At 44.5% G+C, this 26,725-nt stretch overlaps 3 protein-coding genes and 1 pseudogene across 3 annotated transcripts; 2 read left to right on the top strand and 2 right to left on the bottom strand.

Moving 5' to 3' along the window:
• Positions 1-136: 136 nt before the first annotated feature.
• Positions 137-3,819, bottom strand: LOC133892927 (pentatricopeptide repeat-containing protein At1g26460, mitochondrial-like). Its single transcript, XM_062333919.1, has 7 exons — positions 3,075-3,819; positions 1,970-2,186; positions 1,272-1,751; positions 956-1,162; positions 715-852; positions 462-648; positions 137-324 (listed from the first exon to the last, which is right to left on the bottom strand). The coding sequence occupies exons 1-6, from the start codon at positions 3,707-3,709 to the stop codon at positions 466-468; spliced, it is 1,860 nt and encodes a 619-aa protein (XP_062189903.1). The 5' UTR covers positions 3,710-3,819; the 3' UTR covers positions 137-324; positions 462-465.
• A 7,171-nt stretch (positions 3,820-10,990) lies between these two features.
• Positions 10,991-12,967, top strand: LOC133893032 (uncharacterized; annotated as a pseudogene).
• A 1,603-nt stretch (positions 12,968-14,570) lies between these two features.
• LOC133893254 (zinc finger protein ZAT9-like) lies at positions 14,571-16,264 on the bottom strand. The gene has a single exon (XM_062334235.1). The coding sequence runs from the start codon at positions 15,995-15,997 to the stop codon at positions 14,717-14,719; it is 1,281 nt and encodes a 426-aa protein (XP_062190219.1). The 5' UTR covers positions 15,998-16,264; the 3' UTR covers positions 14,571-14,716.
• A 4,161-nt stretch (positions 16,265-20,425) lies between these two features.
• LOC133893280 (small ribosomal subunit protein eS1-like) lies at positions 20,426-22,634 on the top strand. Its single transcript, XM_062334269.1, has 6 exons — positions 20,426-20,585; positions 20,718-20,823; positions 21,584-21,721; positions 21,800-21,985; positions 22,073-22,273; positions 22,357-22,634. The coding sequence occupies exons 1-6, from the start codon at positions 20,527-20,529 to the stop codon at positions 22,450-22,452; spliced, it is 786 nt and encodes a 261-aa protein (XP_062190253.1). The 5' UTR covers positions 20,426-20,526; the 3' UTR covers positions 22,453-22,634.
• Positions 22,635-26,725: the final 4,091 nt, after the last annotated feature.

The following is a 26,725-nucleotide window of genomic DNA, read 5'->3' on the forward strand; positions in this document are numbered from 1 at the left end:
AACATGATGAGGTCGAGTCAAACTTTTAAAACATTAATCATCGATAACTTTTGAAAATAGTAGTCAAAGGTACACATCAAAGACCGTGCAATGTTCAAGACAAGACGCCAAGTATTTTTGACTTGAGGGAGTAGTATGACTGCCATTCAAAATTGTATTTTGCAATTCAAAATTATTAAGTCCTAACATCAATCCTGTGTAGTTTGCCAGCAAAAATGATAGGTTGGGATACTGAAAATTGCTTAAAAGTCTGGTACAAAGAAGTAATTTACAAGCTACAATGTCCGTGCTCTCCAAATGTCAGCAAACCGAGTACAAGCTGCCCTATGAAAATGGAAAGAAAACCAGCGTCATATAAAATCAAAGAGATGAGCATAATCAGCAAGATGCAACGCTAACTATAAAAACAAAAATAGCATCCACTACAAGGGACGAAATCCAGCAGAATGACCAGTACTTACTGCCTTAGTACCCAGCATTGTATTCTATGTTATACAGCAACTCCCTACGATTTTCACCACCCATTCGGTAGTTGAACTGTTTAGCCAGGGACTGCACTTTCTCGTCACTCTCAAAGTCTGATTCACGGGAGCAGCGTCTTCGAACCTTCTTGAGGGTATCCTTTGAGGGAGAGAAGCCAGCATCAACCTGAACCGAACATAATTAGAAAAGTTCTCATGCAAAATGGAATTTTGAATGGCAGTTTGGACTGACCATCTTATCAATCACGGCAAGAGCAGCTTTTGGATCTCTATTTACGATGTGGGCATTGACGAGTAGGGAGTAAGTTGTTGCATTTGGCTTAACACCAATACCCAATAAATGCTGGAGCACGTTACATGCTTCTTCTGTCTGCAATACAAAAGGGCACAACAGATTGAAGAATTTGTTGTGAAGCAAGCTGAAAAGAGGTTATAAATATCAATTGTATAGACCAGACTAATAATAATAATACCCTTTTCTTCTTTCCAAATGCATACAGAAGGGCATTGTATGAATGTATGTTGGGTGTAAGTTCGAACTTCTCCTTAATAGCATCAAAAGTTTCATATGCTCGCTCAAGATCCCAAATGTTTGCACAGCCTAATATGACACAGTTCAGAGCAGCAACAGATTTGTATGGTGGATCTGCATGACTCAGATTCTCCAATTGAACATACACCTGCAGAGAGGAGCCTATAGCATTAGGGTATTCCATCATACTTCGCCCAAAAAAAAGCACAAGTGACCATCTAAATGAATTATGCATAACAAGTGTTACATGAATATACCGAATCCAGTGTGCTGAAGCCATCTTTGCAGCAAGCAACAACAAGTGGATGCAAGGAAGTAAACGGCGAGAAGAGCTCTAAATCAGTGTCCTCAGAGTTCCCATAGGCATTTTCAAATTCGCGCAGTGTCCCAAATGCCCGCTGAAGCTGACCAATTGAGGAATGAGCATAAATCTTGGCAAGATATGTCTCTGGGGTGGGTGCCCTTTTCTGGCGCAAGGACTTCCGTAACAGCGACCAAGCAGCATTCAAGAGGTCGGTACTATAAGTTCTACCAGCAGCACTTAGAGCTGATATTACTAGACCTTCATTAACTGAAAGCTGAACAGGAGGTTTAACATTCTCACCACGAGCAATCCATCTTGCAAGAAATTCCAAAGCAAAAAGAGCTAGTTTGCTATTGTTAGCTTCAAACGCAGCTTCTGCTATGTCAATGCACCAGGCCCATTGTGGACACAAGACTTTGTTCTTATCTGTTGTCTGAAATAAACCAACCGTACTATCAAAAACAAGGCAGCCAAATATTTTCTCAAGTTGAAATAAACATACAAAAGGTATATTCCAAAAGTAAGAATGCCAAAGGCTCATAGGTATATAGCCCACAGGCCACAGACCTCTTATGCCTGAGACCAACTGCAATATTACATTCCTAAATAACTCAGGTGCACTAAATTAAACAATCTAAGAATAAGTAGTACCTTGCATTTCTCTATAACAGATGCCAATGTGTCCAATCTCCCAGATCTCACACATGCTCGGACATAATCAGTGAAAACAGTTAACGATATTGTGTATCCTGATTTAAGCATCAAATCCAAATACTTCAGAGCTGAGTCAACACGGTTCTGTCTAATCAGCAGGCCTACAACCAAATTGTAGGATTCATCATCTGGTAAAGTTCCTGTTTGCAGCATCCTGATTTCAACAAATAGGCAATTATTTTGTAGTCAAATGTAATGTAGTGGAGAGTCACAGACTGACCTTAAAATAACAAAATATTTTGTTATAAATTTGAGCATAAATTATTGCCATACTAAACCAAAAAGCAAAAGAGGAAGATAAATTATTGCCATACTAAACAAATCAATACTGCCATCACAAACTTTTTCAACATTAGCCTTTGTCAAACTCAACACTCTGCACAGATTGTTTTCAGAAAGTAACTTCAGCAGCATAAATAATAGAAGCTCCTGGCATCAACACACCAACCTCAAAGGCACTTCTTAGTTCCTATACACTTGGGACTGCAACAATAAAATATAGAGGAACTTACTGTTATGTACATGTATAGGATACAAGGTTGATATCGATCACACATCACAAATCCTTGGTACAACTGTAGTCTCAGCAAACCGATTCTCACTGAGCATCGTGAATCAACAGTCTCAACACATCCATAAATAAAATGCAAAGAAAATGACCTTGAGCAGAACAGATCGTGACCTTTCCATTTTCTATAATTAAGTGTTTCAGTTCAAACTATGTTGCCCATTCTGTATACCTCAGGTCAAGCTATCATCCTATGGCCCGCGTACAAATATGCAAAGTAAAACAGGGAACTCTGGAAGTAATCTAATCAGACCCAGTGACACTCATCTGAATCAACCACGTCCTGGTATCACAACAGATAACTCAGCAATCGAATCCACAGGTTTGCAGAAGATTCTGATATGTCCTAACCTATAATCTATCCTAAAAAAAGGCACCTGGAAAATAGGCAAATACCAATGCAGAGAATTTTCGACAAATCACACAACGCACCATGCAATGGCAATGTCGGACACCAAAGACAACGGAACTCACCGTTCAATGAGCTTCTCAGCGCCCTCGGCCTCCTGGGCGGCGACCATGCCCTTGAGCACGAGATTGTGCGAGGCCGTGTTGGGCTCGATCTCGAACTCGCGCATGTGGTCGGCGAGATCGAGCAGCTCATGCGGCAGGGCCCCCGCCATGAGGTTGGCGCGGAGATAGTGGTTGAAGAGGTCGACGTCAGGGTGGTTGGGCTTCCCAGTGGCGGCATCGAGCGAGCGCACCCAGAACTCGAAGAGCTGCTTCATGTCCTCCCACCGCTGCTCCGCCATCCACTCGGCAAAGGTCTCCTTGAGCCCCGCGGCGTCGAGCGTCGCGGAGTAGGACGCCATGCGGTGGTGGCCCCCCAACGGGCCGACGACGGCCGGGAGGAGGGAGGAGGGCGGGTTGGCGGCGGCGGGGTTGCGCCAGTTCTCGCCATAGAAGGGGCTCCCGGTGCTGGGGTTCGGGGGGAGCGGGGCGGCGGGGTCGGGATCGGGGGCGGCGGTCGGGGCCGGGGACAGCTCAGGCTGCTGGGGCAGCGCGCGGGAGGAGGAGATTGCGGCGCGGAGGAGGAGGAGGTGGGGAGCTTGAGGGTAGCGATGGCGGCGGAGTAGGAGCGAGGTGGCGGCGGCCGCCGCCGCAGCCATGGCGGCGAGGGTTAGGGTTTTAGCGGGGTGGCGAGGCGGAGTGAGGGGGAACAGGGGAAGACGGCGGCTGGGATCTTCAGATGGGCAGGCGTGAGAGAATGGGGTCAGGAATGGAGTAGCGGAGGGGCGTTCGAGGGTGGTTTCGTCATTTTGCACACTGTCAGTGGGTCCCATGGGTGTAAGCCGTTAAGCTCCCGCGTCATCATGATAATGAAAACGGATGGGAACAGGGATGAAATAAATAGGGATAAAATGGATTATAATAAAAATAGACGGAACGCCGAAAAAATTCTCTAACCGTTTTCATTTTTATATTTACTCAAAAACAGAAAAGTTAGAACAGGTATGAATTTGAGAACATCGGAATATAAAAACGAATTAATCCAACAAAAACACACTAGTATCGATCGACGAAACTACCACTTTCTTTGAACGACCTCCAGATTCATAATGGCATCCAGTAATTTTATTTATAATCTGATTTAATTTATAAAATTAGGATAAACATGATAGACAAGATTGATTAAGAATATTGACACCATTTTATCTACAATTTCATAACTTAGTGATTCATGCTGGTGGACAGCACGGTGAGGCGCTGCCTGGCTTGACCTTGACATCAATAGAGCAACACTAGCTGATGTTTTGAAGTCAACAGCGAGTTTGGAGGCAATCACTCCTACAAGACCTCTTGCAGAGAAGATAGCGCTCCTATCTGAGAGTTTGTAGACATATAGCAGATTTTCTTCTTGAGCCATCCATATTGTGAGTCTAAATCTCGTTTCATTCTCACGATCTCATACTTCTTATTATCCTCTATCATTATTATCTTTGTGAAATATAATAATCCCTAAGCTCGTAAACGATGATCGAACCATCGCTCGACTTCTATCGAGAACCTAATCCATGCTAAGCATAATATATTCTTTTTAAGTTAGATCATTATATGACATGAACAACTCAGGTTACAAAAGATCAATGATAAACAATGTCAAGAGAAGGTAATACAACAAATAGGATCTAACCTAAAACCCGACATAAGACTCATTAATATGCAAATATACATAAAGCATAACTTATCAATTGACACAATATATGATCCAAAGTAATGGGATAAAAATACTTAGATACGTGCCTTATTGATCAACTTCACAAGCAAGAGAAACAACTTCCGAATCGACCTTGATCACGCCCACGTCACCCTCCAGTCCTTCATTCACTAACGAAGATCGCATGCAATGATGAGCATGAAAGATATGCAATGAAAATGCTACAAAATTTTAATGAGGATATGGTACTGAGTAATGTACATAATGCAGCAAGAAACACTCAAATTTAAATACGTAAGCTCATGGTAAAAGGATTTATTTAAGGTCTGTCCAAAAAAGATCTTAATTAACCTAGCTATCAAGACTAAATAAGATTCAACAATTTAAACAGCACTTCCATACCAAAGTATATTTTTCATAGATATTACTAATCATAACATGAATTTTCCAAGTGGTTCCATAATTTTAGGACATGCCATTAGTTAATTGTTGTTTAATTAAGCTGAAATACATTTAAATAATTAATTAAATATCAGAAAGTATTTATTGAGTTCCAACATTTTTAACATATATTTTATACTCACACGAAGCTAACGCAACTAGTTTCGTGATTTTTAGAGTTCGTATGAATTAACTATGAAATATACAAGCTATTAGGAAAAAAAAAGAAAATGCATGATAAACAGTAAAATCCGGAGTCTTCAGTTGAACTCGGACTCTCCGGGTGGAGGTCCTCAGGTGTTTTTGGTTAAAATCACCTGGAACCTCCGAGTTTACTCGGATAGTCCAGATTCTGATAGCAGAACGCGAGTTTTTCGACGATTCTTCGGCCGATTTGATTTGCATGTCAAAATCTAAGTCACCTAAACATGTAAAGGCACTAAAGCATTAGTTCAAACCTAATTTACTCTCTCTAAAAACTCGAATTGTTAGCTCAACTCCATCTAAACTCCTCATACTGACTCTTGCTAAACAAAATCTCTCACATTAGATTATAGCCCACAAAACCCATCCAAATTCGAGCTAAAAGCGTGTATCTTCACATGAAAAACTTAGAAGACTTTTTCAAGGTGTTTAGCCAAGGTTTGTGGTCATCAGTTGGGGGAAGAAATGAAGGGATTTGCTTGAGAAAATGAAAAAGGCCTGCTGAAATTTCAGAAAATCAGGGTGTGACAAAATCACTTTGCAAATACTTCAAATCTTCGTGCATGTGAGTGATTCTTGGATGGATTGGAAGCTAATGAGGAAGGGATTGCAATGATATAACATGCAGACCTTAGTTTAGCTTCCTTATGGTAGATTTTTTAGAAGAGAGAGAGTTGGACAAGGAAAGAGGGGAGAGCAGCAGCAAGGCTGCTGTGCTTTGGCTGAGAGAGAGTGAATGTGAGGGAGAAAGTGAGATGGATAGAGGGGCTGAGGGGTGGGGCTGCTGCCTTTTGCGGTAGAGTGGGAGAGGGAGAGGAGGGGTGGGGCCAGCTGGTGGGACTCACTTGCAAGAGAAGCAAGAATTATTTTAGCTGGAAACTCTTTTTATTCTCTTCCCATTCTATTAACCCAAAAGGTGATCTAGAGCTCCAAAAATTCTACGGATTTTTGAGTCGCAAAATACAGAATGAGATGAACCAAATTTTAAGTTGGATTCACCCAAAAACTTATGCAATACTTAAAGTAAGCAAAAACTCTAACGTTGGTTATTATCAAAATACATAGTAAATATCAAACCACCAAATGGAATAGCAACAATCCATAATGCTTAACATCTAAATATGATGCTTAATTATGCGTAATGACATGATTAGGGATTAGGATGTGACACATGAATCGACTTACCTCATCGCCGAAATCCACCCAATCGACCATCGGTCCATCGGGAAGAGAGGTAAAGTAATCGTAGAACCCCTCATCTGAAAAACCAGTTTTCAGCGAAGCTTTGGGCAATGTCGATGGCATCTCGCGTGTAGATTCTTCAATGATTTGTGAACTGTCGATCTAACAAACTTGTTAAAAAAAATTAGAGGATGCTTTGAGTAGACGAATCGTAAGAGGAACACACAAGGGATTTTAGACAGGTTCGGATCTATATGAGGATAATAATCCTACATCATATTTGTCTTGTATTGATTTGAGTCTGTTAAAGAAGGGTGTGACCAGCATAGATGGATCTAAAACTAGTTGTCGACTTTCTCTTTGGTTTATGTTGGTTTGTCTCGCTTATGGTGCTCTCTAATGACTTGTTTTTTTTTTCTCTCCCTCTGTAGGACCCTTTGGCTACGTATATATATAGGTGTCGTGTGTCCTCTAGACTCCTTACTTCCTGGATATGGGGACGCCTTGTGTACCTATAGTTAGTTTCCTTTTATCTATGGATCTCCTTCCTAGAGATAAAGATATACTCTGAGAATTGTAGAAAACCTGAGGGTGCCCAAATACAATAACTATCTATTATTCATCGTCGGAACTGGGCTTAAAAACTTTGTGCATCTAGGTTACTATTGTTTTAATTTGTTGCTCTTAGCATCTTGATCCTTCAACGGGCCATGATTGTCAGGGCTTTGCACTTCACACCGCCTGCAGGTCGAATGAATCATGCGCATCATTTTTAGGGCCCGAAAGAATGACGGTGCACGCTATCCTGACCATGCTCGCTTGATCTGCAACGATACCACGCAACACTTCAGCAACTTGGACGGGATGTATTATTTAGCTCTCTAGTATAGGCAAGGCCTCTGTGAATGGACAAATTGACCCGAGAAAATGCGTACTCCACCGGTTCCCCGCCGCGATGGCATGGTCTCGTTCTCTCTTGGTCAAACATATCATGCCTCTCGAGAACTGTCCAGCGTATATCCGGATCAAGGCTATCTCAGTTCTGCCTAGCATCTCGAGTTTTTATGCGAGTGGTGAGCTCTAGTAGGGATGCTGGAGTATCTAATGTAAGCTCCCATTTGGCACAGTCATCCAGATGAGAGCGTGCAGGGGGAAATGTAAGTAACAGGAACACATTCGGCAATATTTGAGCTGATTTATCACTTTAATGGCCATCTTCTTTTACATGGTAAATGCTAGTGTAGGGAGCCCTTTAATTTGCTTCTAATGGCACTATGGCAGACGTCGATTCCCTTTGTGTGGGTTGGAATTGAGCGAGGCAGCTTTCATGTCATTCTTTTTTTTAGGATTTACTAAATTTTACTTGGGTGTTTCTTCCCCCTCCCACACCCAAATTTTCAACTGCCCGATCTATGTGCGATTCGAGCTCAGGTGAGGCTAGGGTGAGGGGTGAGGGCTCACCGAAGTTCAGTGGGCTTAGAGGGAAACCTGCAACAATAGGCAGGCCCAATGGTGGTGGCGGTTGGTTGACAGGGCAGTGAGGGGGCAAGTGCATCGCTAGCCGAGGTAGCAAAGGACGGCCGATGGGCAAGGTTGGAGTGAGGCAACGAACAAAGTGGCCGCGGGAGGTGGCAACAAGGAGGCTACCGAATTAGGGGAGGATCTCATCGGAGCACCATGCCGGTGCTCACACCACACTTGTGGGTGGGGTAGAGACGAGCGAGGCTTGAGGACAAGAAGGGGTGTCTAGCAGAAGAAAAAAGAGAGATGAGCCGTTAGATCCCATCTAACAGCCACAAAAATTCAAGTGTTGCAGTAGACGGGGCCTTCTTTTTACCCTCTTTGTCTTTGGGGTTATGCATTGGTGTCGAAACGACGAGGTTTATTTTGATATAAATACTTTATTTTCTGCTTAGTTCTAGTACGGAGTAAGTTGGTTAGCAGCATTGCGTGGCAAATCTTGGCACCTCGTGTCTACGACTACGAGCTTAAGGCCCTGATTTCACCTTTTCCAGAGGAACCAAAATAGTGTGTCTACATAGATTTAGCCGTGGAACATGGTTTTGGAATAAGGATATCCTTACACCTTACATTGGTCAACTATTTTCACCGAGTGGTTTTGTAAGTTTTGCATCAGTCTACAATGCCATCTTAGATTCCAAAGCTCCTTAACGCTCCCAACTAATTAAAGGACTTCTGGTATTTCTTTAACCACCCTAATGACAGTGCACTGGAAGAAAGTTGCATGGCATGGGATGATGACTTATGACAGCAACATTCGACACTGACATAGAGATATGATCGTTACAATGTTACATATTTCAGGGCATGTAAAAGGGCGTTAGCCTTTTCTGTGAAGAGTACCCCCAAAGTTTGGCTGATGTGATCTTTTGCTCACTAACCAATCAATCCTTACAATTATTACATTATTGAATTCACATATATAGTGGAGTCTGGCTTTGCTTCTTCTTGCCCAGTATCATCATCTGATAATTAACCGAGTTATGAGCGCAAATTGGCATCTCTGATGGCCCAACAAAAAAAGAACAATAACTAGAAAGTCAAAATGGTTAGCTGCAATTTATGGCATTTTGAAGTTAGTGGTTGCCTACTAATCCAGTCACTAACACCCAATTAGAGGTAGCTCCAATCTTTGAGAGCCCTCCCTTCGCTAATTTTAGCAGCAATCTACTGACCACGGAAGCAAGCAGCCAGGCAGATCTGGATCTGTGCTAACTGCTAAAGAAAGGTTGGTTAGTGGTTACAGGGTAATAGAGCAATGACCTCTTTGTGCAGTGGTGAGAGGTGTTTGGTTTGGTTAAGTACACACATTTGTGGGAACCACTAATAGGAGTTGCCTGCATGCACATCTCTCATGGCTTTGTTTTAGAGAAATTTTGTGGTGGTCTCGGAGTAATTTTTGCAATTGATTTTGTGGATCGGACGGTCCAGATCGGTTAGAATACTGCCCATTGTCTAGAGGTAGTATAAGTAGTATATAATAGGAGTATAGATAGTATAAAGGTATTTTGGAAAAAAAAAGAAATGGCATGGAAGTAATAACATGTAGCTTAAAGCCGAAGTGAACGTCACCTTCTCTGAACCTTAACAAAGAACCCTTGCCAAGACAGACAATCGAAACGTTCTACACACATCAGTTAATTCTATATGACATTATGCACATACATAGTAGACGCCAAAGTCACAAAATTAACAACAGTAGCCACAAACTTTTTTTCTCGAACGCGTAGGAGAGTTGTGTGTTATTATATTCAGAGTAGAAATGGTTCAAATACAAAGTCGTACCAACGGCTGGGTTAGTTTTTTGTCGGAGAGCGTGCCACATACATATGAGTACGATCAGGCCCCAAAAAAAAACTCAACCCAACAAAGCACCCAACCCTACTGCCCTCCCCCCCCCCCTAAACACCAAAGACGAGCCTCCTCATTGGTATCCTACAGTAGAGACGTAACACAAGGCCGAGCGCCCTCAAAGACACATCGGTTACGGTGTTTCCAAATGGACCATGCCACGAGGATGACCAAGGAGTTCAAACCCTTGCGGGTCTCTTTGGAAGCTTTGCACTGGGCTCGCTGCCACCAATTCTGGAAGATGCTGTCAAGACGTCTCGGTGCCAATTCCTGCATCCCCACGCGCTGAAGCGTCATGAACCAAACCTCTCTAGCAAAAACATAGCCCGTAAGCAGGTGGTGTATCGTTTCATCCGTTTGATCACAGAGGGGATACGGGTGTTGAAGGCCTCGGCGTGCGAGGCAATCCGCTGTCCAACATCTGTTTAGCGTGGCAAGCCAAATGAAGAATTTAGCCCTTAGCGGCGCCCATGTCTTCCATATCCTATTGCAAGGTTCGAAGCTGATGGCACCTGTGAAGAACCAGCGATACGCCGAACGTGTCGAGAACTTTTCTAAGGCTGTTGGAGTCCACACATATTGGTCAGGGCAGTCGGCCTGCAGGATAAAGCCCTCCACTGCATCCCACACTTGCAGAAAGTCCAAAAGCACTAGAATAGATAAGCCACCGCTGATGTCCCGGAGCCAGGTGTTGTCCTGTAAGGCGTCAAAAACTGAACATTTAGCGACAGCCTTCTTCACCACAAACGGGAGCAAAGCAGACGCCAAGTCTTTCAAAGAGCGACCAAGCAGCCAATGATCCAACCAAAAAAGTGTTGATTTGTAGTCTTCAACCACATACACCATTGATTGCAAAGAGCACGTGCACATTGTCATGAAGTGCGATGCCAACCGTTGCCCATGGACGCTCTGGCAGCATTTTCTGTAACCAAAGCAAACGCATCCGGAGTGACCAACCGAGAAGCTCGAGATTATGGATGCCCAGACCACCCAACTCTAGCGGCTGACACACCCGTCCCCAGGCTACCGCACAATGCCCGCCTTGAACATGCTTCCTACCCTTCCAGAGAAACGATGTCTCTTATCGACGACTCACAAACTAGAACTACAGTAAGTTAGTCCCATATCGACACCCCAGGCACGCCGATCACAACCCATTCGTGCATCTTTCACGCGCATGCCTTAGTGTATCCTGCTGGATCGCTGCTGCAGCAGTAGCCCCTAGATGAACGGCACACCGAGTTTTGGGAGCCACTACTGCCCCTGGATGAACCTCTCGACGGTGTACTTCTATTGCGCCTGCTTGTACATGACGACCTTGACTACCCTCCACTTGGTGCGCTTGCTCATGTTGGTGTCGGGGTCCATGATTCTCCACCTCAGCGTAGTAGCAGGTGTTGAGGCCGAAGTCACCGAGCCATAGTAGCCACCCCTGCAGGTCGATGAAGCCATCGATCTCCGACTGGATGTAGAGTGTGCGTGAGTACTCCTTCCATGGCTGGCCCAGGAAGGTCTTGAGCTGTCCTGTGTGCACCTCGAACTCTGGGTGCAACACAATGGTGCAGTTGTGGATGACGGTGCTGCCCGTCGATCGCTTCTCCTTACAGCCCTGCCCCTGTGTCGTGACGATGTTCTGTTGGTTGTTCATGCACTTGGGCACCTAGATCAAGCAGTTTTGTAGTACCACCTACGCACTGCTGAAGATGAAGTCGATGGTGCCGCTGATCACGCAGTCGTGATAGAATTGTCGGCTCATGTGCGTGTACAGCGTGTCCTAGTACATGTTGAACGGGTACTCATAGAACACTGACATGTCACTCTACACGCATAGCACCATGACCTGATGGTTCTTGTCTCCCGCCGTGTTGTCCACGCTGATGGCGCACATGAAGAACCCGTTCCCAATCGCCTTCATGGTCGTCGTGTCCTTGGTCGTGATGTTCAGCATGAAGCTCTTGTTGCTCGTGATGATCCTCTTTGTGGTGCCATCGCCGATCATCATCATGTTCCTCACGTCCCGGACATGGTGGGTAATTTTAACGAAAATACGATAATTACAAAAATACCCAATCACGTGGATGGTTAGATTATGTTTATACTACCCCTTGCCTACAGATAGTATGGAGCACTGTAAAATGGCTCTTGTTTTATAGAGTACCCTCTCATTGTCCCTGCAAGGAAGCCATTACCCAGAGAACCAGAGATCAATGTTCCTTTGTGTGCTATATATATACATATATATTAGTCTGTACTCCCAGAACTACATACTCCCTACTATGATATACCACATAAATGAACTGGATATATTCCTTTATCAGTATGAGTATACTTATATACTCATTCTAAGGTACTCTATTGTGAATTATATGAAAAAATTGAAAAAAAATCCATCAATTTTAATAGATTTTGATGATACCTTCATATTTGTACATAAAATGTAATATACTAAAAAAATATGTACAAACCAAAAAAAAAAATATACATCCCACTTGGATGATCTTATATACTCAGATGCTCCATATACATATCATTTATCACATGAGATATTCCCTATGTTAAATAAGTATATGAGAGTATATACTCCCGGGAGTACCAAATATGCTTCATATATATATATATATATATATATATATATATATATTCTCACAAGTTGGAGTGTGACCTGGCCGTTGGCTAGATGCAAGAAGAGCTTGTGACAGCTCATTTCTTTCTTGGCTTTGGCTTGTGGTGCCTGCTATTCCGAGGATATGATGCAAGGACTGGTATTATTCTACGGGCATCGTTGCCTATCTAAGATCATGCAGTTTAGTTTGGAGTAAAGTAACTCACTAGAAAAGTGTCTGCAGATTGGAGCCTCCAATTCAAGTCAACGCAGATTTGAGGACAAGGTAGCTCACAATTTGAAGTTTGCTCATAATTGACAATTGAAATCAGGAACTATGCAGTATCTCTGATAACTACTTCTGAAGCCTATCACTATATATGTATGTTGGTAATTCTGCAGATTTGAGGTTCTTTATCCTCAAACCGATTGGCTCTGCTATATAATTGCAGTCAAAATGAGGGCGTCACCCGATCATGGCGCCATAAAGAAAAGAGAAACCTTGCCCGACTTGTGGATTACCAACATCGAGAGCTCCACCTAATACGATGGAGAAGAAGACCGGCACAATGCCGTGGTCCCATTAGATCGGCAGGCACTGATAAAAAGAGGTGCATGGAGATTGCCATCGCACCTATTCGAGCTGCCGTCTCAAAAAAAAAAAAAAAAAAAAGCCTACACTACAAGCATCGCAATTTTGATTGCCTTTTGGCCATCATCCTTCGCAATCTTGATCAGAGCTACATGATAACACATTTGTATATAGTTTTGCTACGCAGTTTAGTGAATTGAAGCAAGGAATATACTGCTACAGCACAGATGTGACTTGAACAAATGTGTCCAAAGAAGAGAAGAGCCAAGATTCCAGTGTGAGAGGGTCTGCAGGCTGCAAGCTAATTCTGTGCTTTGCAGTGGACTGGAGTTTTGGTAGGAGCTATAGCAGGCAGCAAGCCAGCAAGTGTGTTTGCCTCCCAGGCAAACCAGTTCAGCAATGGTAGGCAAGAAAGAGACATGAACAACACAACTTTTTTTTTTTGAGGTAAACAACACAACATTTGTGTGAGCTGTCTGTGTCTATCTAGAGAGAGAAAGGAAGAGAGGGGAATATGGCATGATGATTAAGATTTATTATCTTTAGTGACGGAAACATAAACTATCCAGCAGCAGGCTTGATAAAGCAACAAAGAAGGGGGGGAGAGAGAGAGAGAGAGAGAGAGAGAGAGAGAGAGGAATGGTGAGTGAGAAGACTTGTCCAGCGTTCTGGTGGACAAGTGAACAACCCCCTGCACTGACTGATACCACATGCCATCCACACACATGCATGTTAAATCCTTTTTCTTTAGCTGTACCTATTTCTTGCATAAAGGTTTCCTGTTCCACTGTACTAACCAATCATTTTGTCACTAGAGTTTGCAGCTCCTGAGCTTCCATCAGTGTACTCGCTCGGCCCCTTCCTTGCTTGCTGCTGCCCTGTTTCAGTTAGCTCACAACCTCACATCCTTCAGCTTCACTAGCTCGCACAATGCTTTCTTAAGGCACATTACAATTGGTGCGTGTGTGAGAGAGAGGTACAAGTACAATACAATGCTCTTGCTGCTTGCTTCTCTCTTGCTCAATTCAGAGCCACCAACCAGTAGCATGGCTGCATGACAGTACTGCTGTACTAATCAGGCATCAACTGAAGCAATTGATTACTTTGAGGCAAGTATAAGCTGGTGGTGCCTCCCACAGGGCAGATCTCAGATTGGTGAGCAAAAGTAGGAGCAGAGCCAAGGTTAGCATTGACCCAGAAACTCACGGAGAACAGTTAGTTACTTCAGCAAGCAGATGCCAAAGTTAAAAATAACACTATGACCAAGTAAGAAGCATTACTAGCTTTCGAGCTAATCTTAGAATCCATTAACTGAATCAGCTAAGCCACTGTGAGCTTAGATTATGATATGCTTATTGGTTTGGTACCTTCAACAAAAGGGAAAAAAATAAAGACAGTACTAATAAAGTTCAAATAACCTGAGAAAACTCTGAATTCTTCTTTAATTCTCCCCGAGGATCGCCTGAAGCTTGAAAAAATGAATTGAATTGAATCTGTACAAATCCCCATTGATCACCTCGATTTGCAGATCAAGCTTGGTTCAGTACAGCCAGCGAGACCGAGCTTCAAGCCTCATCCGGAGGAGCCGGCGGGAAGTTGAGATCAAGAAACCCCGCCACGACCACGGAATGCTGCTCCTGGTCCGCGCCGCCGGCGTAGAGCTCGCCGTCGTCGTCGGCCATCACGTGCGAGCGCTTGTGCCCGCCGAGCGCATGCCCCGATGCGAACACCCTGAAGCAGACCGGGCACTCGAACTTCTCCACGGCCACCGCCGAAGCCTTGGCCTTGCCAATGCCGATGACCACCGAGTCCGGCGAGGCCGAGGGGGACAGGGTGCTGAACGATGCGTATGTCTCGGCGCTCTGCTCTTGCGCGGGGGATGCGGCGGCGGGGGTGGCCTTGGGGTCGCTGCAGCTGATGTTGATCCGCTTGTGGCTCGCGCGGTGGCCGCCGAGCGCCTGGTACGAGCTGAACACCTTGCCGCACCCGGGGCACTCGTACCGGGTCCGCTTCGTCGCCACGGCCTCGCATTGCTGCTTCGGCGAGCTTCGCTTCCTGCTCTTAGCGACGCCGCTTTTGATCTTGGTGTCGCCGTACTGAAGCAGAGCTGAATCGTCCTCGGAATTGTAAGCGTAGACGTTTCTTGGGGGGCGCGCCTGCTTCATCGTCGCCTTCTTGTGCTCGTTCTCCTTGTCGAAGGGCTCCTCTTTGACCGCCGAGCTCCACAGGCCGGTGTCGCGCGAGAGCATTAGGAGGCAGAGCGCGACGTCCACCTGCTCCTTCTCGAACCCGCTCAGCACCGGAGGCGGGGCGGGCGCGGGTGCTGGCGCCGCCACGCGCATCGACCGGCGCCTCCGCCTCGGTGGCGCAGCCAGCACAGGCGCTTCCATCGCCATCATCTCCGGCGCCTCCTCTGCCTCTGCCTCCACCTCCTCGGCAACGAACTCCTCTTCCACGTCTACGTCCTCCTCGTCGCGATCCCTCCCGCCGGACGCATGAATTCGCATGTGCCCCAACAGCGACCTCCACGACGAGAACAGCTTCCCGCACTCCCAGCACGCCTTGTGCTCGCCATCACCACCGTCGTCGTCCTCCTCGTCGGAGAAGTCTGACAGCCGCCGCGTCTTTCTTGGGTTCTCCCTCAGCCCGTACCCGAAAACGCCATTGGAGCTCCGTCCACCGTCCGCCGAGGCACGCCTCAGCTCGTCATCGGCATCGACCTCCACCGCCGCCTCGCCCAGCGAGAGGTGAGACCGCATGTGGCCCCCGAGCGACCGTCCGCACGGGAAGCTCTTCCCGCAGACCTTGCATCCGTGCCTCGTCGCAGCAAGCTCCATGGCATCCATCAAGAAGCTAGCTGGAATTCAGGATCAAGGGATCAAGAAATCGACCTGGAGGTCATCAAGAATTCAAGACGCGATCGGGAGAAGGGTCTGCGGCCGCATCGAGCATCGGAGATCTGGGAGAGAGGGAGAGGGGAAGAGCAAGCTTGAGGCTAGCAGAGTGCTGAAGGAGTAAGAGGGGAGGAAAGGTAGGGTGGTGTGGTTATGCGGATGGCGAAGCTAGCGGAGGTTTTGTTGGGGCGACGGGTGCGGTTGGGGGGAGGAGAAATCCATGCATGGAAGCGAAGTTAAAAACTGACAGGAGAGAGAATCACATGGGCTCTTGGAGAGAGAGAGAGAGAGAGAGAGCCTCCAACGAAAACCTTGGAGTTGATGACGTGTATAATCTACATGGAGGACAGATGGCGCTCTACGCTTGTCGTCGGTCAAAGATTTTCTTACGTCATAGTAGCTGCATATATGGCTATACTGGTATGAGACTGTGCAATATATATCATTTATTCGCAGTAATGATTTTCTTGCGCGATAGTAGTTGTATGGGTTAACATCGTGTCGAGTAGTAATTAAGTTTGGTCTATATATATAGTAGTGAATAACTATTATAGAGTGACACAAGCTTTTTCACTGGAGATAGAATGATGTAATGCAAGGTCACATTCAATATAATGACCTCGTAGATTATAGAATTTCAAGTGATGGGATCATAGCAACATGTATCTCAGATTTTTCGTGTGTAGTAGTTCTTTTTAATGATTTATCGTAAGAGATCCACTCTTGGAAAATCAATCAATTCTCAAACAGGGATTAAAAGATCTGGTACAAGCTGCCACTAAGAGCAGTTGTTTGCGAGAAAGAGCATTCAACATGGAGGACTGCAATCTTATTGTTCAACATGTTGAATCCAAGGTCATGAAGACATGTGATGGTATCATAGCACTATATCTGTTAGTCAAAAGTTTTCTTATGTAATAGTAGTTGTATAAAGTGCAACTATTTCTTAGCGGTAATACTCTAAATACCAGGAGTAAAGAATTTCTTGCATGACCACTATTTTAAGTTTGTTCTCTCTATGTAGTGCCTAAGCCTTTTTTTTCCTTTAGAGATACAATGACATAAGATGAGTACTCATTGCATAAATGGCCTGATAGATTTTAGGTATTTGAAGTTACGGGATCATATATAGCAATATGTATATCGGGTTTTCTTGCATATTAGCTTTCTTTCTTTCTCAAGAATCGACGAAATGAAGCATTATGAGAAATTAATTGATTCTCGAAACAAGGATAACAAGATCCAGCACAACATGCCACTAAGAGCAGTTATTTGACCAATGTCCTTTGGATGTGAGAAAGGGCATCCAACATGGAGGACCACAACCTTGTTGTTCAACATGTTGAGTCCAAGGTCATGGAGAACACGCGATCGTATCATAGCACTATGTCTGTCAGTCAAATATTTTCTTACGCAATAGTTGTATAGAGTACAATTATTTCTTAGCGGTAATACTCTGAATACTAGGAATAAGGATTTTCTTGTATGACCACTTATTTAAGTTTGCTTTATCTACATAGTGGCCTAAGCCTTTTTCCTTTAGAGATACAATGACTTAAGATGAGTATGCATTACATAAATGGCCTTGTAGGTTTAAGGTATTTGAAGTTATGGGATCATGTACAGCAATATGCATACCGGATTTTCTTGCATACTAGTTTTTCCTTCTTTCTCTAAGGAATCGATGAAAGGGAGCACCATGAGAAATTAATTGATTCTCGAAACAACGATTACAAGAACTAGCACAACATGGCACTAAGAGCAATTTTTTTACCAATGTCCTTCTGCTGCTAGAAAGTGTATCTAACATGGAGGACCACAACCTTGTTGTTTGACATGTTCAGTCTAAGGTTATGGAGAACATGTGATGGTATCGTAACACTATGTCTGTTAGTCAAAGGTTTTCTAGCGTAACAATAGTTGTATATAGCACAACTGTTTCCTACTGGCAATACTTTGAATATGGATTTTTTGCATGAATATTAATTAAATTTTCTCTGCCCTAAATATGGATTTTCCTGCGTGACCAATAATTAAGTTTGCTCTATCCACAGAGTGGTGGAAGCCTTCTCCTTTGGAGATAACACGACGCAAGCTGAGGCTGCATTACATAATGGCTCTACACGACAATTGAAAGCAGAATGTCGTAATCTGTTATTTTACAAACTAGAAAGTTGTAACGAAGCTTTTTCTCATTACTGAAAAGTTGTAATTAAGCTGAGGTTATGCCACTGATACCATGCACAAATGATCTTGCACGCACGGTGGCTCCGAATAGAAGCATATTTGGGGATCGATATATTAGTCGCAAGATGGCATATTTCTGATGTGCAATATGTTCAGAGAAGAAGCGGAGAGGAGAGCTGCAGCACGCGAAAAAGTCAGCCTTTGCGCATGGGCGGTGGGCTCGCGGGGACGCCGTGATTTTCTTTTGGCCACTGGCTGCACGTTGCACGCCGTTTCGTGCGTGTACTTCGCTGCCGGCCGGGAAGAAGTCAGACCACGAGCGACGAGAGAAATCGGCTCGACAGTAGCATTTCTTTCGTAGTAGCTGCTGCTGCTAATAAGTACATGCGCTGGTACGTGCCAAGTTCGAATGCTTCCTCGTCTGGCCCTCTGCGATTCTTATGTTGACTTGCCCCAGCCTGTCATTTCTTTAATCACTGGCGGCAGATTTGTCAATCATCAATGGTCAAGCCTTATCGACAGCTAAATGGAAGAAGAAAGAAATGCTTCTCCTCCCCCCTTCTCTGCCGCTCGGGCTCGGCTCGTTGCTCTACGGTCCTCTGCAGCCAGCAGCCACTAGACCGCGGCCCTTCGCATGCAAGTTGCAACGCCTGCTTATTGGACGTGCCGCTCGACGCACGGTGGCACGGCCAACCTCTGCAGCCACACCGTGCCGTAGCCATCCTCTCCTGTGCTCGATCGGTCACCCTCGCCTACCCCGCAGGCTGCACCGTGCGCTGCCGTCCGTCTCGCGGGTTGGGGTCTCGGCGTCGGCACGGCGGCCTACGTACGCGCGCGGGGGTTCCTGCTCGTCTCAAGCCCCAACCGCCCGGCCGCGCGGTGCGTGCCAGCACGCCACTCGCCGGCATCGATCTTGCGGAGTCGCGGGCGCTGAACTCCGCGGTGCGCCGACGGAGTTCCGCTGGCCGATGTGTAGGAGCCGCACGGACGTTGGTGCCTTGCGCGGAGGGCTGGCTTGGCTGTACGCGCTTTTGCCTGCTTGATAACTTGTGCATGGGTTCATCTGACCGAGGAATACTACAAGATGCAAAATGTCACTAAACCAACACACAAGACATGCTCTGCATGGGCCAGCATCCCAGCTGCATCAGTTGGCAAAGCCAGTGAGTGAGGCGACGAACAAGACAGGGAGTGCATACCTCGATTCCAGCCGAGTTGCTGGAACATCCATCCAGCTTTTCTGCAGATCCTGCCTGCTCATTGTTCTGTTCACGCACCACCACTCTTCCCCATTTGGCGCGTCTTTGGTGAAGTCGTTTTCCGCCCTGCACCTTCGCTTTGCTTGCCGGGACCGGCTTGTCTCGCGTAGCAACGGCCGGCCGTCTCCTTCGGGACACCACATGATTTCTCCAATTTCTCAAGCCATCATCGATGATTCATTTTTCTTAGTATTCTTCTGGAAGCCAGTACAAGTGCAGTGCATGAACAAGGCAAGTAAAGCCGGTACAAGTACAGTGCTGACCGAGATGAAAAATTAAGAATAAATAGCACTAGCACTAGTGTAGTTGGCAACACTGCACTGCATTTCTGCGACTGCTATCCTACGAATTTCGTCACTGGGCTAAGAGGTGTACTACAACGGTAAGGGAATGTAAACTATCCTCTCCCGTCATGAATACATATTTGTTTAAGTTAATATACGATTTTTAATACATAGTTTTGACATTGCTTTATATTTATAAAATTCATTGAATTTATAATATTATGAAATATTTTTCAAGATATCTACACATATGATTTTAATGTTCCTAAACTAAATATTTTGAAAGCTATTATCACACAAAGTTTTAAACATTTAACCGAATATTTTCAAAATAACATATATTTATAACCGAGGGGAGAACCTCTCTATGGTAATTTTCTTTTCTTTTTTTCTTCAGTGAGAGGATGACAATGGTCAATGGGCATGGAGAATTGCAAGGCTGAAAGTAGGAGATGAAGGGAAAGAAGAGACGAGCAAGGCCGATAGATTAATTGGGCCGCTATTTACAGGCCCAAATATGATTGGGCTGGATGTGAAGGAAGGGCCCAACTTTCGACACCCAATTGGGCCAAACGGGCCTCAGAATGGCCCGCCGCCTGACCATGATCTCCCAAAGCGTCTCCCCACCGCACGATGGAACCCTGGAACCTCCGCTACATAGTCGCTCCACCCCCGGCGCGCAAAGACCCTTTCGAGACCGCGCCGCCAGCCACCACCCCACCTCCAGAGCGCCGAGCGACCAGCGGCAGCCATGGCGGTCGGCAAGAACAAGCGTATCTCCAAGGGGAAGAAGGGCGGCAAGAAGAAGACGTGAGTCTGCTAACCTCCCCCCCCCCCCAACCCTCTCCTTTTCCTTTCTCAGATTCGAGGTTTGTTCGCTCCGTCTAGCCCTTTCGTCCGGTGCTGATCCGTCTCTTGGTGTCGGTGTGTCTTTTCCCGCAGCGTCGATCCGTTCTCCAAGAAGGACTGGTACGACGTCAAGGCCCCGTCGGGTTTCAGCGTGCGCAACGTCGGCAAGACGCTCGTGTCCAGGACACAGGGTACCAAGGTCTGTACCTTTTCTCTTGCTCGCTCTATTTTTTTTTTCTTTTTGTGGGATCTGTACTGCTGATACGTGTTCTGTGGTGACGCTATGCATGCTTAGTCGCTTCGATGTATGTGTAGAATGTTGCTGGGCTAGTTTTGTAGGGCATTGATTCAATCAGGTAGGACCTTTGCGCTGCTTGTGCAGCGCGAGTTTGTGTCTGTTTCTCGGAGAATAATGCGGTATATGTTGGTGCTTTGTATGTGTGGACTGATCCATGTATGATGATTTGACTCTTGTGGACTCATTGAGTAAAGGATACGAGGTAGTAGCATTTTATGCGATAGCTTTGATTTGGACGTGGTTCCTGTTTTACTCTTGAGATAAAACAGAGTAATCCCTGATGAGCCTGGCCATATAGAATGGTTCTGTCTTGTTCTTAGGCTCGTAGGTGACAATTGGTGTAAATCTCAAGTTATCACTTATCAAAGCGTTATAAATAGAATTATTGGGTTTGTGTATGGCGATCACTCTTGATTTCTGAGGTCCAGTTCTGCTTTTAGATTGACTATTTATAGCACATTAATGTACCTTGGTGCTTATGGGCATAAATTTCTTCTTTTGTTGGGATTTTTCTGCCGATTATGCACTGTTTGTGGTTTGGTCATTAACTGTATAGGGATGTGTACTTGGTGAATTACACTAGTGAAGGTAATTAAACTTTTGTAGCCTTGCTAATTCCTTATAATAATTGCCTGAATCTCAATTTCTTCCTTTTGTTTAGATAGCCTCAGAGGGTCTGAAGCACAGAGTTTTTGAGGTCTCCCTAGCTGATCTTCAGAGTGATGAGGATCAGGCTTATAGGAAGATCAGACTTCGTGCAGAAGATGTACAAGGGAGGAATGTGCTCACAAACTTTTGGGTAACGATCTATGGTTCACTGCACACAGTTACCACCCTTATGTTGTAAATTATGTTGCTAACCAGTCCATCTTGTTAGGGCATGGATTTCACCACTGATAAACTCAGGTCACTGGTGAAGAAGTGGCAGACTCTCATTGAGGCTCATGTGGATGTCAAGACCACTGATAACTACATGCTCCGCCTGTTCTGCATTGGCTTCACCAAGAGACGCCCCAACCAAGTAAAGCGCACTTGTTATGCTCAGGCTAGCCAGATCCGACAGGTAACATTTCTGGCCATATCTCATGTTTTAAAGAGGTTTGAAACTATATGTTAGCCTGATGTCTTATTATATTTACCCCATTTGTAGATCCGCCGCAAGATGGTTGAGATCATGACCAACCAAGCCTCTACCTGCGACTTGAAGGAGTTGGTATCGAAGTTCATTCCTGAAGTCATTGGCAAGGAGATCGAGAAGGCGACTTCAGGCATTTTCCCTCTCCAGAATGTGTTCATCCGCAAGGTCAAGATCATGAAGGCCCCCAAATTCGATCTTGGAAAACTCATGGAGGTACTTACTATAAACAAAGTGATTATGTGTTCATATAGTTTACAGTTGTGACTTGTTAGTCTAACGCCGCTTGTGACTCCCAGGTCCATGGTGACTACAAGGAAGATGTTGGTGTGAAGCTGGAAAGGCCTGCTGAAGGAGATGAAGCCGTGCCAGGACAGGAGGTTGCTGCTGAGTAGAGAGTGCTTATCCCGTATTTTGCTGCCTTTTATCTTTAGCAGATATATGTATTACCACCTGTCTAAGTTGGTGACATGAACTTCCCAGTCAAGTTTTGATGCCTGCTTTCCTGAACACTTTGTCGAGACCTATCCAGTGGCGGCTTGATTTCGTCCGAAAATTGGAGAATGTTTCCAGGGCACCATGCTTCGTTTTAGCTAGTAATTCAGATGCAATGGACTACACAAGTCTTATGCTCGTCGTTTTGAAGCATGTACTCATATCCCAAGTGCCAACTCTTAAAAAGATAATGAGAAATAATAATAATAATAATAATAATAATAATAAATGTATTAGTAATAGTAAAAAGGTAATAATGGTACAAGAAGATTGATTTTATCTATATCTATAGATGTATAAGTTATGATTTTGATATGTGAAATTGAATTTCCATATACTTCTGTCGTAGATTGCTAACTTTCACTGCAAGATACAGTGACAAATATAATCGTAGAGAAATTTAATATCATATGCCAATGTGCCATGTTCTATAGGAGCATAGGTGGTTCCAGTAGGTAGTCAGGTGGACCTTGAACTACCTAGGAGTGTGACTGACGCTATGAGTACAGAGTATAATTACTCGGTCAGTATAAATGTTTGAGGTTCAATGTTGCAGTGTTGTGAGTTTTAATTGATCTTGTAATTTTGTATGTTTAATATTAATTGTAATTTTTAAATTTGCAATGCTGTGAGTTTCAATTTATTCAATATAAATAGTTGATGATTATTATAGAAGAGAATACATCTTAATGGTATTGATAGAATTTAGCAAAAGCTTAACAATAAGTAAGTTACTAATTGTTTTATACTTGTATAGAAAATCAAGTACTAGCTTTGATTCTTTTTCTAGAAAAGGGAAAAGAGATAGGGAGGCGAAGTGGCTGCAGCACTAGCTGATCCTAAAGTTCCTTCCTTTCTGTGTGAGATGATGAGCCGAGCTGATTGAGCTGGGGAGGCCTAAGCCTGCCCATTTATTTCCAGCTGGATGCTTACCAATAGCTGTAGCTACGATTCTAGTGAACCATAAAAGGTTAATTTTTGCCGGGCAAGGCGCACGGGCTCACTGGCGGACGGGCTACAATTCTAGCGAACAGCTCACTCGCAAGGCGCACGGGCGGGATCTTGCCGGTCCGGGGCCCAACCCCGGACGTGCACCCATTTAAGGCCTCCAGTGTAGGCCCCGGGAAGGGGATCCGGCTGTAAAAAAAAGTTAATTTTTGCAATTTTTGTGGTGGTTGTTTTGGTCTGTTCTGGACAATTTCTCCCCTGGCCACGAAGATTAGCAGCATGTTCCAATCTGACAAAGGGCCATTGACTAATGCAGTGTGTCTATTATTGTAACTAAATCTATTCAAGCCTTCAAGGGCAGGGTTTTCATATGCTCTAGCGATGCGCACTTTTCTGCTTTTTGTTTGTGTTGGTAATCGTCTATGATATATGATTGTCTATTTGTATTATCACATTGTGGCCTCTGCATATTTATATTATCACTGGATTAGGAAAAACATGTTTTGCATGCAACACTTGATCTATTTCCTCCTAAGCACTGAGAGAGCACAACCGGAGATTTCTCTTATGGAATGAGAACCAATTTGATGCTTTGATAGAAAAAAGAGAGCAGCTTGTGAGCGCACTTGACGTATGGTATATATTAGCTTAACTAAATCTGGTCACTCTAAAAATAGATTTATGGGAATTTTCGTTAGTCGTGACATGTCTGTATATTGACTGCTTAGACTGTTCACATGGTATTTTAGGCATTACAGTGTAGAATAAAGGTCATACGCAGTGTCGAAATCAAAACTTCAGAATCTATAGACACTGTATCTTTGACCAAACAAACCCTGTCATGAATTTATAACTAGAATTTCATTGGAAATTTATTCAATTTCATTTAGGTTAATGTATGCAGAAGTGGAGAAACCTTTCACCACTCCTACACCAAAATAAGGGGAAAGCCATTAAAATGAATCATTTCACCACAATAAGCAAGCAATGTTGCCACTAGTATAAGATTTATGGCTGCAATTAGTTGTCTTTTATCTTCCAACTTCCTCCTCGTGAATATGAGTGATTAAGCATGGTATAATTTTTTAATTGTGAAATGCGCAACACGGTAATATTCATTTTCCTTTATCCCGCCAGTTATGTGCCTGTGCAGTCTGTTGAATGTTTGTTGTGCTTGTACACATCAGAATAGCAGGCAAAACAAAGCTTTGGATCGCGACGATGTGGATGAACTGAACTCCATAGTGAAAGGAGCCAACCAATGCGCGCTACTTGATTGGGAAACAGGTCCTGAAAATGTGAACTCGCCTTCCTGACATATCATGTTACAGAATCAGATGTTAACTGTGCTATGCAGAATTGCTAACCGCATCCTTGTAACTCTTTTTGAGGGAGGAACCAAGAAACTATTGTTACCCTTGCAAAATTGTCTTGCTGTAAATATGAGGATCACAATAATCTTTTCTCGTCAGTTTCTCATCAGCCATTCAAAGTTGTGATTCATCAATGATATAAATACCATTTGAAGACCTTGCTAAGAGATCTTGACAAAATGATAATCCCTTAATCCCTCTTGTTATAGTTCATAGAAATGATTTGGACAATTGAAATCTCTTGCTAAGAGATCTTGACAAAATGATAATTCCTGTCAGTTGTTATTTTTTCTATTATGTAAATCACATTGGATGCCATCAAACTTGTTCTGTATCTAAGCAGACAACCAATTTTTAGAAATTGGACTAGTGTGTCAAAAAACTTTGTTTAGTGCCACGCCTTAGGTCATCAGGTCAGCTCACTAAGATGCTAACATGCGTAGTTCACTAAGATGCTAACACGTGTAACCCTGATGCCTAAATAATCCACACTATAGGAATATGTTTTCACATGCGCCTGTAAATTAGCATTTCCGAATCCAGTCCCACGTGGCACGTTTCCCCCCCTAAAGGCGCTGGAAGGTACTAGCATATATGAATTTAGAATAGCAACTTTTTGTTTAACAGTTACAACAAACTAGGGTGATTTGGTGCGCTCTAAATCAAAATCTATCTATAAACTATAAAAGCATCAGTTTGATAGGTCCAAAGATATAGGCCATCTAAATACTACATCAAACAACCCACGTCACGAGCGGATTCAACAGGGGAGCCCCTACCCCTGGAAACACTCAGTCCCCCTACAATTTTTGGGCATACTTGGGGAAGAAGAGAAGAGGAGGAGGAAGAAGAAGAAGAGAAAAAAGAGGAGATAAAGGAGAAAGAAGAAGAAGTTGAGCTCCTCCTAAAATTATACTCTGGATTTGTCACTGACCCACGTTGCTCTAATGTTGTATCCCATCCAACACCAAATATGGTATATATGAAAACCCATCCTCTCTAATCATGCTCCCATAAATCACGTTTCCTTCCTTTCGTTTCCTGACGGTTTCCCTTTCTCTCCCACCAGACGTCGCACCTCCTCCACCCCTGTCGACACCCCTCTCCCCCTCTCCCTCACTCCTCCCACACTGCTTTCTTCTAATGTCTCCTATTCCCATCGTTCATGTTACCTTGCCTCCCTATGCTGCCCCTCCTCATCCATGTCATCTCTCCTCCCTGTACCACCCTCTCTCACCGTCACCCCTCAAGCGTCTAAGCCATTGTGCTGCACCACACTCTCCCTCCCTGCCTTGTCAACCCTAGCGACTCAACATGCCACGCCGTCGTCTCCCCCCACATCCGCATCATACCCAATCTCACACCTTATGCACCACAAAATTGGGAGATCTGGGTGCAGTGGAGGATGCACAGGGTGGGCAAGCTCGGAGACGGGGTTGTTAACGATGGTGGCAACAGCTCGTGCAAGGCAGCACGACACGAAGAGCAGCCATGAACCTATAGACTTAGCACACATGGCAAAAGCTGTGGTCACAGTGACACCTCGTGAGAGGTCGAGGATACCTAGACCTACTCCTTGGACGCAGCTCACCAAGGTTCACAAATTCGTTTGGACCCTGAAAATCGGACTCTGGCGGTAACCAGAAATGCACGGTTACCACAAAAATCGGTCAAAATTGGGCGAGAATTAGGACAAATTCACTCGGTCAAATTTGCAATTTGGAGCAAATTCAGACCGAATCGACCGAACAGTAACCGATCGAATTGACCGATTTATCGATCGAGTTTTCCGTATTTCCTGCATTCACCGATAACCGATCGAATTTTCTGATTTATCGAGCGCATTTCTTGG

Source organism: Phragmites australis, chromosome 15, assembly GCF_958298935.1.
Source record: "Phragmites australis chromosome 15, lpPhrAust1.1, whole genome shotgun sequence".
Classification (NCBI taxonomy): domain Eukaryota; kingdom Viridiplantae; phylum Streptophyta; class Magnoliopsida; order Poales; family Poaceae; genus Phragmites; species Phragmites australis.